The 14,398-nt window shown below is 18.6% G+C and overlaps 1 protein-coding gene across 8 annotated transcripts in view; it reads left to right on the forward strand.

Annotated features, from left to right (window-relative positions):
- The window catches only part of LOC409285 (myosin heavy chain 95F), a 101,817-nt gene that overhangs the window by 80,426 nt on the left and 6,993 nt on the right, over positions 1 to 14,398 (forward strand). For 6 of the 8 annotated variants that reach the window (XM_026444158.1, XM_026444159.1, XM_026444155.1 and 3 more), the window contains 6 exons: positions 12,413 to 12,599; positions 13,002 to 13,075; positions 13,269 to 13,398; positions 13,515 to 13,679; positions 13,763 to 14,175; positions 14,361 to 14,372. In XM_026444158.1, coding sequence (XP_026299943.1) covers positions 12,419 to 12,599; positions 13,002 to 13,075; positions 13,269 to 13,398; positions 13,515 to 13,679; positions 13,763 to 14,175; positions 14,361 to 14,372 — 975 coding nt within the window. In that variant the 5' untranslated portion in view covers positions 12,413 to 12,418. Of the gene's footprint in view, positions 1 to 782; positions 843 to 12,412; positions 12,600 to 13,001; positions 13,076 to 13,268; positions 13,399 to 13,514; positions 13,680 to 13,762; positions 14,176 to 14,360; positions 14,373 to 14,398 lie in introns of all 8 variants that reach the window. The other 2 variants (XM_026444160.1, XM_026444156.1) reach the window with 2 other exon arrangements.

The raw sequence follows: 14,398 nt of genomic DNA on the forward strand, positions 1-14,398 counted from the left end.
TTTATGTTTATACATAAACACAATAATAAATGATAATGTAAAACATTGAACAGAAAATTCAAATTGAAAAGATTCAACATATGTTTCATATAATAATTAACTTTATTTACGTTTTCTATTATAAAGATAATATTTTTAAATTAAATCAATTCTTTGATATTCAATCAGAACAAATCTATTGTTACTATGTTTTCAATATAAAATCTTGAGATAAATTTTTTAATTATTATATTTAATTATTATATTAATTATATATTTTAATTATTTTTGTTGATTATTTTGCAAAAAAATAACTATATAACAATAGTAAAGATATAATATAAGATATTTATTAAAATTATTTCAATATTTTGTTCTTTAAAATATAATAAATTTTTTTTTTAATTTTTTAAATTTTAAGTTTTTAAATTTCTTTCAAAATAAAAAGTGGAAAATATTTTATTTTGAAATCATTATAGTTTTTGGTTTATCGAATAATTTAAATATCGTGTAAAAGAAATATATATATTCTATATAATTATTTCTTATAAATTTATAAAATTTTGAATTAATGTAAAATTAACAAATTAATCAACAAAATATTTTTTTAACTGATTTATTATGAAAATATTAATTAAATAATTTTTCATTATTTTTTACATATTTATTATATATACGAACATGTTGCTAATTGATTATAGATATGTATATAATGATATTATATGTATATAATATCATTATTATTACATAGATACACGATGTAAAATATATAATATTTTTCATTTGTGAATTAATCTTCTCAGAAAGATTAGGAGAGTGGAACGAAAGTGCATAGGTGTGCGAAAGCAGATGATTCAGTACAGGTAAATTAACATGTAAATCGTGCATTATTTCATTCTTATTATATTCTTATTATATTTGATAATGATGAAAAGAAAAAGAAGAAAAGTTTACTCTATCAAACGATGAAAGCTCAAGCAAGAATGTTGAAAGTATATATATATATATTATTTATTTAGAATCAAAAGTTTTTGGAATATCATTTTTCTCTATTTATAAATTATATTTTATTTGATTATATATTTTGATTTAAAATTTTTTTTTATTTCTAATTATAAAATGATTTTTAAAATCGTAAAACTCAAAAATTTGAAATTTTTTGAATTTTAAAAAATTTCGTAGTTTTGATATTTCAAATGAATTTTGTATTATTAATTATAATTAAAAATAAATATTATAATATATAATATAACATTATAATATTAATATTATAATATATAACCTAATATTAATTAATATTTAGTGATTTATAAAAATGTATTTGAGTTGTTTAATGCAAAATCAAAAAAGTAATTTTTAAATAATACGAAATGAAATAAGAATTTTATAAAATGCAATTAAAAAATATTATATTTCTTTTAAGCTTCTAAAATTTTATCATCAAATAGTTTTTTTCTAGAAAATTAAGATATATGATCATTTTTTCATTATTGTTTTGATTTATACTATTCTTCATCCAATTTTATAGATAGTTCTCATTATCACATTTAGAGTTGCTATTCTTAGACGTAATAAAAAAAAAATATTTTACTGAAATAGACATTATATTATTATTTATTAATTATTTAACAAATTATTGAAGAAAAATAAATAAAATATGATTTGATGCAAAACATGATTTACAAAAATGAAATATGAAATTTTTTGAACATAAGTCTAAATTAAAAAAATAAGAAAATAGTTCTATATAATTATATAGCATAACATAATTATAGAAAGTGTTAATGTTATATATATATTTTTATTTATTGTCTATTTTTTCTATAAAATCTAAAGATCCAATGTCATTTATTTTTTTTTTATATTTTTTTTTATAATGGAATAAATTAATAATGTTTTTTTTCTCTTCAATTATAGATCTGAATGTGTTGAATGCGTCACTATTTAATATTTGTAATATAATTTTTTAATTTTAACAATGCTTTTAAAAAATGATATATTCTCATTCAGTATCTTTGTACAATTCACTTTTTTTTAATTACTGCCTTTTTTAAATTGCATCATTAATTTAAAAGTTTCCTCCCTTTATTACATAGATTTTAAATTTATTCTTTATGCAAGGTGAATAATCTATAATTAAAAAACACAAAATGAACTTTTTTTCTTGCCTCTTAATTCAATATTTTAGAAATCACAATCATTTTTCATGAATGAATGACTGGAAAAAAGGAATTTATAATCTATAGAAATTTTATTATCTATTATTATCTTCATTACCTATTATTATTTTTATCTAATTTAAAATTAATTTAAAATTGTGATTTTACATAAGTGTTGCAAGTATTACTATAAGTATTGTATATACATTTATATTTTCATAAGCAATAATATATTTCTTCACTTTATGTGTGTAAGCATAGCCAATGAATTTCAATTACATCGTAAATTTTAAAAATGTGAATATAAATCTTAACTGAATGACTTATATTATTCTTGCACAAAGTAGAGTAAAATTTGTTTTTTTTTTATTTATCAAAAAACTAATGAAAATAAATTTATATTATATATGCATAAAATAAAACGAAGTTGATTTTTCAAGATAATTTTCAAGATACTATTAATGAAATCAATAAAGTTAACACCATTTATTAAATGATCATTCATATATCATATATCATATATCATATATATATATATATATTATATATATATATATATATGAATGATCATTTAATATATATATATGAATGATCATTTAATATAAAAAAGAAAGATAAAAAGATAGAAAAAAAATTAGATAAAAAAGAAATAATTTATAATGAATAAAAAAAATATGTATATATATGTATATATATATATATATATATATATATATATGTATGTATATATATATTTATCGCAACCACAAAATACTTTATTTTTAAGTTTATGCATTTTTAAAAATTATTTAATCAGTTTTAATTAATTTTAAAAAGGATCATATTAAATAAAATCATGATCATAAATAATCAGATTAATTTGATAAGATAGTTTTTATTTTTATATTATAAGATTTTTTCAGATTTAAAATTAATATACATCAATATTTTCTTAATAATCCTATAGAAATAGTGCTAATGATTATTTCCATAATGATCTCTTTTGTATGTATATATACATGTAGTCAATGTATATATGTTCTTATGAGTCATATGGCAATATGATTCTTGTCTCACGATATTGACTCTCGAATGCACTATGCGAGAATGCACTATTTCCATGATTACGTAACGACAATCTTTGTTACTAGTCTAATTATTTCGATAATGTAAAAAAAGACAACATACTAGAAATACAATTCAATATGCAACTAAATTTATTGAACGTTATCAAATTGGATTTTTATAAATTATTTTTTTTTTATTATTATTTCAAATTATATATATGGATATCATACAATTTTAATTTTAGATATATATATTATATATATAATATAATAAATAAAAAGTAATAAAATCTTTACTTAAATTTGTACAAATAAAACAATTCATAAATTAAAATCCTTGTATAATGCGATATATTTTTTAAATAGAATGATTTTATTATATAATTTGATTAATGAAAAATAAGTTACATTTATTTAAAATAATTGTTTTTGAAATGTAATTTCTATAAATATAAATAGAAATATATATAAATATATATAAATAAATATATATAAATATATATAACAATATATACTGTTGTGATTCTAGCAATTGAACATTAATTCTCATATTATATAAAAATTATCTATATATTTCTACAATTATAAAAATAATAATTATTCTTATATGAAAAATTGAAGTGAAATAAAAAATAATAAATTTTCGAGAAGAGAGAAAAGAAATTATAATAGCGTTGCAAAGCAGACATACTCTCGAAATCACGTCCTACAATTTAGTCTAATCGTTGAAAGCGATTGATGACGATGATCGCGCGAAGGTTGTTCCAATTAATATTAAATGACCTGCGAAATGATGATATTACTGTACGTGAGTACAATAATAAACGAACTATATACTTTATTATACATTTATGTAATACATACACACACGCACACGCACACACACACACACACACACACACACACACACACACTACACACACACTACACACACTACACACACACACACACTACACACACACTACACACACTACACACACACACTACACACACACACTACACATTACATTTTAATGTAACTTATATAATAATCTATAATCGCAATTTAGATTTTCAAATCATAAATTTATTATTTTAAAATCTATTTATATTGAAATAATATAAAAATAATATAAAAAAGAATGAAATTCAAGAATTACAAATTGTATTATATTTTGAATATCGATTCTTTTTTCTTTAATTTTATATTTTTTTTCATTTTTTCTTTAAAATAATAAATCATTAAACATAATTTATTTCAAAATATTATTTTATTCTAATGTAAAATCATAAATGTATAGTCTGTTTCATTTTACATTGTTCTTCTAATATGTGTTAAAGTAATTAACAATAATGAAATAATTAATGAAAATTGTGATTTTATTCATAAAAATTTGTCATAAAGGATTTGTACAAAATCTGTAAAATTTCACGTATTATTGATTATAAATTCTTTATAAATATTAACATTGATTAAAATACTTATGTATTATTAATATTTTTTTAAATTTCATTTTAAAAATGATCTATATTTATCTCTATATTATTATATTTATTATTCTTTTATTTTATTAATAAAAAACAGTTTGTTCATTACAATTATTAATCCTTAATTTTTAAATAAAAATAAGAAATCATAATCAATTATAATTTGTATTATTATAAATACGTAAAATTCTGTTTCTAGAAAATTACATTCATAAATATTATAATATTAAAATTAATTCTTTATTTTTGTATCTTATATTTTGAATTCTTTGATTGACTTATTTATTCTATTCTCTAAATCTTTAATCGTCAAATGAATTACGAAAATGGCTAAGCATAACGTCTAATTACACAGTAGCTACGCAATGCGTGGACGTAATACATAATGAGTATTTTCGCAGAAGGTAAAGTAGCTGTCCTGAGTTCGTTGACCGTGACGATAGATAGGCAGCTCTTACTTTCTCACCATGACGAAACCAAACAGAATCATAGATTGAATTTAAGTTTAGAGTTTAAAGTTTGAAGTTTAGAAGTAGATTTAGAATGTAATCGAGGTGACAATATGAAAAAAAAAAAAAACAATGATTCAATGACACTTATTTAATTTCATATTCTAATGTTATCCTTCAAAAAAACTATATATATACACTTGAACATTTTCATCGTAAATCATGTAATAAATGCTTTCTTTTTTTATTTTTATTTCGTAATTCCTTGCAGTAAAATTCGTTAAAAAAAACAGGTAAGGTCACTGATGCATGTCTCCCTATTCCTGACTATCACACATCATGTCCACCTGCCATTTCCTGTTTTCCCTCTTTTAATTCATTCATTTTATTTCATTGGGATGTATCATATATTATTTTTTATAGCATATTGACAATTGAAAATAATTTGATAAAATTGCATGTCGTTTTTTTTGTTTTTTCAATAAAAAATAAAATAATGAATGAATCATTTCGATATGATTGTATTTAAAAATAAATTATTTAAAATATCAAAATCTCAAAATTCAAAAAATTCTGATTTTGAATTTTAAAATTTTTTGCTATTTTTTTGCTATTTTTATAATTTGAATTTTTGAAAACTTAAAAAAAAATTTGCACAAGAATTAAATTTCTTGCAAATTAAATATATTAATTATTGTTATTGCTACATTAAATGAATTTAAAGAATTCAGTGAAAAAACGTAAGTATTCTAGATTTCAAAGTTTTAAGAATTTCAAGATCTTACAAAGTTTTATATTTAAATAAAAATTATATTTTTATCTTTTAATTATATTCTTTCTTTTTTTATATTTTATATTATTTTCTATTTAATTTACATTCTATTTAATTTAAGAATCTCGATTCAAATTACATATTACGGTATAAAAAAAAGTATTGTTGTAATATAACAATATAATTACATTTAATAAATAATAAGTAAAATTTATAATCCATACAACATATTTATTAATAATTGCACATTGATATTGTTATTCATATAAATCATTCAAAGCATAAAACAAATATTCATAGATTACCAGTTTTGATTCAAGTTTCAAGGATCGTTGTAAGGATTTACCGGTTATCTTTACCGTTATGATACTTCTAACGGGATGTTGGGAATGCATCGACAGAATGAACTAGTCGAAATCATTGCTTTCTCGCACTTTCTAGATCAATCATGCGAGATCAATTAATATTATCAATAAATTTTGGCTTAATTTTAATTACTTTTGATTTAAATTTAATTTTATAATTTTTTTTTGACTCATTTGATATTAATTTTTAGATATTTTAAAAAGTATAAATTGTAATAATAAAGAAAAATAACATAGAATGAAAAATAATAATAATGAAAAAATTAAAAAAAGAAAATTCCTCTGTGTGTGTGTGTGTGTGTGTGTGTGTGTGTGTGTGTGTGTGTGAATTGTTTATTCAATGAATTGTTTATTAAATTAATCGTAGTCATAGTCATAGTTATAGTTTATATGATTCACGATCATCAATAACTTGTAAACAATGTAACGTGATTTGAATGAGTTGATGGTTACAAAAGAAATGATTTTGTATTTGAAGTTGTTGTATATATTGTTTATATTTATTGAATAGAATATTATCTTATCTTGTAATTTATAATGCATTATAATTATCTTGTAATTTAATATTAAAATGAATACTAAGTATCGAATACATTGCTCATTTCTTTTGTGAAAAAGAAAAATGCGACTCAGTTTTAGAATATATAGTATTGTTTGATTTAAAAATATTTAAAAAACGATATATTGCGAATATTATAAATTTTTAGAGTATTATTTCATCCAAAAATATTTTTAATATATTCATATATTAATGAGCAATTTTTAAGAAAGCATTAGATTTAATCGAATAAATAAATCTGAAAATGAAATTACTATTATATATGTACATATTATTCACGAAAATATGTGAATATTATCTTATAAAAAAGTTTATCTAAATTGAAAATTTTGATTTTAATAAAAGTTTATATATATACTCATATTATATATATATTATATAATTATTTCTAAAAACATTCTTGATGTATATATGTTTAAATTTAATGATTATATTTTTATTAATTATATATTATAGAAGAAATAAATTCAAACATGTTTTTTTTTTGAGAATATTTATTCATATTTTCTTGTTTTTAAACTATTTTATTAATTAATTAATTGATAAAATAATATTAAAAAGTGAAATCAATATATCAAATATTAAAAAGTGAAGAAATTAAATATATTCAGATATATATATTTAAAAATTTATAACAAAATAAATAAAATAGCAATTTTTTATGAAAATTAAATTATTTTGATATATATATATATATATAAAACACATTTTGAGCAATCTAAGGTATTAAAAATTATTTTTTATTAACAATATAATTTATACATTTAACAATATTTTTTTCTTTATTATCTTTTTTTAAAAGATTTTTAAAAAAGTTATTTTTCTTTAATATATATATATATATATATATATATATATATATATATATATTGTACATTGTATATTGTATATTGTTTTTTTATCTTTTTACATATTATTTACATAAACATATTTGTAAAAAAAATTTATTAATTTAAATTCATAATACTTTTGCAAATATAAAAATGCATTTTTCTTCAATTTTTCTTGTAATATTCAAATAGTAAATTAGCAAATTTTTGTTGGAACTCTATGCAATATTATAAAAGTTATTATGTATGATTTTAAAATAGAATAAGAATAAAAAAATTTCTTAATTTATTATATGTTTTGAGTATTACAAAATAAATCAAAGAAAAATATTTTTAACTTAACTTATAATTAAATATATTGTAAATTTAAATTATCAAATTAAATTAATATTATACATTTATATGAACATTCTTATGCGATGATTGACTATTCAAAAAAAAAATAATTTTTAATATTTTAAAGTGTTCAAAATGTGTAGTATAGAAGATATCAAAGACAATAATTAATTTTTATAAAAAATTATTGTTTTACTATAAATTTTTAAAGTGTCCAAATATTTTTGACGAGAAAAATAATTTCGATTTTATCGAATTTTCAATATTATTGTATTATATCAAATTAATTAAAATTAAATTATTCATATTTGTAAAATATAATAAATGCTTTATCGAAACAAATAAATTTGAATTTATTTTTCTTATAATTAATATAGATTTAACTCGTTATACATAATTGTTATACATAGTCGAGTTTTTTTCAAATTATTACAAAATCTTTTAATATTATATTATTAAATTTTATTTATATATATATATATATATATATATATATATATATATATCATGTACAAAATTTGTTATTATTGTTATTTGAAAACAGCTGATAATATATATATGCTTAACTTGTCAAAAATTTCTTTATAGATTTGAACAGGAATTTTTTTAAAATTTCTTTTACAATAGATATATAATAAAATATAGAAAATTATAATAAAATATAAAAAAATTATCATTAATAATTTAATCGTCCAGAAATTGTTATATATATATATATATGTATGTATATATATATATATATATTTTTGCATTCTGCGAATGTTCAAGCTCGCTATAAATAAATGTTAAATGTGATAATATTTTTTTTTATCCGTTATATTGTGTTTATATAAACAGTAAAGAAATTGTGTGAATTAAATGTCTCTTGCACATGTTATAAATATAGATATAATAACTAAAGATTTTTTACAAATATCTCAAAAACTAAAATTGTTTGCTGATTATATATTTATATTTATATGTATTATATTTATATATATTATATACTATATTATATATACTATTATATAATTTATATAATATAATATATATAATATATATAATTTCAAGATTATTAAGATCGGTAAGAAAAGTAGATTCAAACAATTCATTATATCAATTATTAAAAAATAAAAAATAAAAAAGTCCAAATATTTTTTTAAATTATTATATACATGTAATAAATAAATAACTTTATGCTTTCAATTTTCATTAAAAAATTTTTAACTTTTAGCTAGATAGCTTTTCTCCGTTATTTTATTAAGACATATATTTAATGTGCTGTTTGAAATCATACTATTATATTTTGATTCACAAACTCATTTTTAATATTTTATTACAATTATTTATGAAATAATAACAATCAATTTCTATATAAAATCGATTTTTTATTATTAATGAATATTCTTCATCGTGAATAAATTTTTCTGCAATACATTGAATATAAACAAAAAGATTGACTTAGACAAACTTTAACTCAAAATGGTTAATATAATTATTACTAATATTATTAATATTAATTAATATTACCAAAAATCATTTCATGAATGCAATATTTATTTAATATTGATCGATTGATTCATTAAAATCATCTTTACTCTCCATTCGAATTATATGTAAAAATAGTAAATATGGATTTTGTGTATGATCTTGTCAATAGTTTTGACTTTATTGTGTATATGAACTAATCCTTGTTAATATTAGTAATAATAGTAATCTTGAAAATATTAATGTTCTCTCAGGAAATCAATTCCTCTATTTACACTTTAATGTGTTACAAAGAAATTCATTTATAACGTCGAATGTTTGTCAATAATAAAAATTGATTAGTCAAGACGATTAATTGCAAAATCATATATTGATAAGACATTTTTTTTTATAATATTATAAATCCTTAAAATATTAAATTTTTTGTTAATTTTGTTTTTTTAACATTATATCATTTTCATATTTATTTAATTGATGAAAGACAATTTTTTAAAAACTACTCATTAATATAAATGTATTAAAAATATTCTTATATTAAATAATAAATATATGTATAATCCATGTTCACACAATATTGTATTTCAAATATTTTTAAATCAAAATCAAATATACAAAATAACAATATCGAGATTATTTTTCTTTACACAAGTTTGAAATGTATATTTATGAAATATATATATAAGAAAAAAAATATTTATAAAAATATTTATAAAAATATTTATAATTTTCTATATTCTTTTTTTATCCAGTAAAAGAATGGTAAATATAAAATAGATAAAATAAGTTTCATACAGGTCTCAGTGAGTCATTATATGTTTGACATTGTGCATTATCTACATTATGATAATATTCGATAAGAATCAAAAAATTTCAAATTCATTATATCAGAAAGAACTCGTTGAAAAAATTTCATCTACAGGTATATAATATTCTGTATAATATTTTAACATAATTTCGTAATATCTTACGTGAAATTTTTATAGTAAACTTCTCTAAATAGATATTATTTATTTATTATTATCATACTTTATATTATTTATGAAGATTCAAATTTTTACTAATAAATATATATATATATAGATATGGAATTTAAATAAAAATTTATTTTATCTTTCAAATATCATAAGAATTATTGTATTTTGAATATTTTATTTTTTTACACATGTAAATATGTATTTTGGATATTTTATGTTTCTTTATATATATTGTGTATATTTTTTTATATTTAAATTTTCCATAGATACATAAGCGTATGCAATATATAAGAAATACTTAATATATAGAATTTTGTCGGGTTAAAATAATATTCCGTTTTTAAAATTCAATTCAGATTTATCGAATTTTGTGTCCTTCGTAAATATATTATTTCTCATCTATTCCATCGAGGGTCGTTTTAAATCCTCATTGAATGGCTTTAACAGTGACTTATGGTGCTTCTTCTATCAATAACGCGATGTAATTTTGTTTGTGATTGTCTAATCTGTCAAAATGGTAGCCACGGGTAAATATAAATTATTTTTACTCATCACAATTAATCTATTTAGAATTAATGATAAATAGTTGAATTGAATTCGAATTAGATAAAATTTTTGTTTTTTATAAAGATTTCAATTTTTAATGAAATTAAACGAAACAAATTTTATGATTTATGCTCTATTAATAATATTTTTTTTATAATCTCATTTTTATTTTAATGGCCACTTTTCAGTTTTTTAATATTATTTTTCTATTTTTTTTTTGTTCATTTTATTACTTTATTACACTTATACTATACTTATACTTAAAAATATTACTTAAAAAATTTTTAACATTATAATAATTTAAATATATTAAATGACTATTGATATATATTAAAAGTATATATTAAATAATGTTAAAAAAAATTATTTTAAATAAAAAAGATAATATAGTAAATCAATTTACAATGCTATTTATATTTTCTATATCGAATAAAGAAATAAATATATCAATTTTGTTAATTATATAAATCATTTTTTTTTATCTTAAAAAATTTTGTATCAATTTTAAAGATATTTTTCTTTCACAAGCATCACAATATTGAATACTATATTATTATATGTAAATTGTATACGCTGAAAATTTTTCTTTTATACATATTATAATCTCACTATCAAAGTCTATATTTATTATATTATATATTATATATATATATATATTAAGTCTATATTTAAGATTCATTGAGAAAGAGGAGGAGAAAGTTATAAGATTTGCAAATGATCATTGTATTTCTGGTTATATTTATAAAGTATTAATAATATATTCATGAGACATCTTTAGAAGATTCTGGATATCGAAATAACAAAATAACAAAAATTGATATACAAAAATATTGGTTAAAATTGCTTATTAAATTATAAGCAATTTAAATCCGGATTAGACAAAGTGAGATAGAACGAATATGAGAGACGGAGATAGAACTATCTTATTAATAGAATATTAATAAAATAATATATATTAATAGAATAAATATTTTCCATTTGATTCATATCAAAATAATATATTTAGGAATATATAATAAATATAATTTTATATTTTATTTATATAATATATATATAATATATAATTTATTATATTTAATTTATTATATATAATAAATATAATTTTATATATTATAAATAAATATAATAATAAATATAATTTATATTATATTTATTTTATATTCTGATAATTTTTTCTATTTTATCTTAATCATTTTTAGTAATTTACATTCAAGAATTAATTAATTAACAATAAATTTTAAAAAATTTTTTAAAATTGTTAAAATAAAGAAAAACATTCTTTAAATGATTTTTATACTAGTTTTTGTTATCTATATAACTAATATTAACTATTTAATATTAGTTTTTATTATCTATTAAATTTTAAAATAAAAAATAACAAATAGATTGTCACATAAATGTCGCATAATTTTTTAAAATATTATTTATATATATGTTTTTATTATTGTCATTCCAAAACGTAGACCGGTATGGAGAATCAGCAGGTATGGGTGCGAGATCCTCAAGAGGGTTTTATAATTGGCAAGTTCGTGGACATGGTTGACGGTGATGCTTTGATCGTACCATTGGATCCAAAATATGCACAACGTACTTGCCCATTGGAAGAAGTTTATCCTGCTGGAGAATACACCAAAGACGTTGAAGATAATTGTAATTTCATATTTAATTAATTAAATTATTTAATTTAATTATTTAATTTCTATTTTTAATTTCTAATTTCTAATTTATTTTTTATATTCTAATCTTCTCTAATTTAATAAATTTTAGAATAATTAAATTAAACCATACATATTTATTTATTTATTTCTATGATTTTTTATATATCGAAATTTTTGTTAAGTTTATTAATTAATTGAAATTTAAATAATAATAAATTATATAAGTATAATATATATTTTATTATAATATATATATATATATTATAATAAAATATATAAGAAATATAATTTATGCACATATCTGTTAAAAACAGATATCTTGCAAATGCCTTTCTCTTTTTCTTGCTTTTCAAAATTTATTTTCATTGGTTTGATCTATTTTTCATGATTTCAGGCGCTCTGATGTACCTGAACGAGGCCACACTATTGAACAACATACGGACTCGTTATTTCAAGGATAGTATATACGTAAGTAATTATTCGCAAATTATGGTGCATTGTTCAAAACAATTTAACAGTACATTATAAAAACAAACATGTTTTTAAACAGTTTAATAAAACTTGAAAAATGTTATGCATAATAAATTATTTCTTTCATGTATTTGAATAATGATTCAAATAAATAAATTTTTTATCAATGTTTTTTATTAATACTTTGCAGACTTACGTAGCCAATATCTTAATTGCTGTAAATCCTTATTGCGAGGTTAAAGATCTTTATTCTACTGAAACAATCAAAGCTTATAAAGGGAAATCTTTGGGAGAAACACCTCCTCATGTTTTTGCTATTGGTATGTATTGTTAGTTTAATATCTTTATTTTTAATTTTAATCATTAAATTTTTATATAATATCATATATATTTATTATATGACATATTTTTATTTTAATCAATTTTTTTTTCTCAGCTGACAAAGCATTTAGAGATATGAAAGTATTAAAACAATCACAAAGTATCATTGTTTCTGGAGAATCGGGAGCAGGCAAAACTGAATCTACAAAGTATTTGCTTCGATATCTTTGTGACTTATGGGGATCACAAGCTGGGCCGATTGAACAGAAGATTTTAGATGGTGCATACTATGAAAAAAAGTGTTATGTTATAATTAAATATAAAAAATAGATTATATACATCTCTCTATATTCTTCTTATTAGCAAATCCAGTGTTGGAAGCTTTTGGAAACGCAAAAACAAAGCGAAACAATAATAGCTCTCGTTTTGGTAAATTCATGGAAGTTCATTTTGATTCGAAATGCCAAGTGGTTGGGGGTTATATTTCTCATTATTTATTGGAAAAATCGAGAGTATGTCTTCAGAGTCCTGATGAAAGAAACTATCATGTTTTCTACATGATGTGTGCGGGTGCTCCTCCAGAACTTCGTGCAAAACTTGGAATTACAAAACCGGATGATTTCCAATATCTAAAAAATGGTTGTACGCAGTATTTCTGTAACAATGAATCAGAAAAAAAGTTAAAGGAAATTCAAAAGAGTCATGATCAAATTATAAAAGGTAGCTTGCACGATCCAATCTTGGATGACGTTGAAGGATTTAATGCTATTGACCAAGTAAATATAAATATTATGTTCGATTATTTTGAATTATATTATCAATATTTTTCAAATTGCAAGTAATTTTCATTAAATTATTTAATAATTTATTATAAGAAATATTTTTTAAAAAATTAATAATTATATTTATATTTATATTTATTTCTCTTTTCGCTGATTGGATTTGAATTTTTTGAATACAGGAAAAAGCAACGGTAATTCGATCATTTTTTAAATATCA

This window comes from Apis mellifera, linkage group LG12 (genome assembly GCF_003254395.2).
Source record: "Apis mellifera strain DH4 linkage group LG12, Amel_HAv3.1, whole genome shotgun sequence".
In the NCBI taxonomy this organism is placed as follows: Eukaryota; Metazoa; Arthropoda; class Insecta; order Hymenoptera; family Apidae; genus Apis; species Apis mellifera.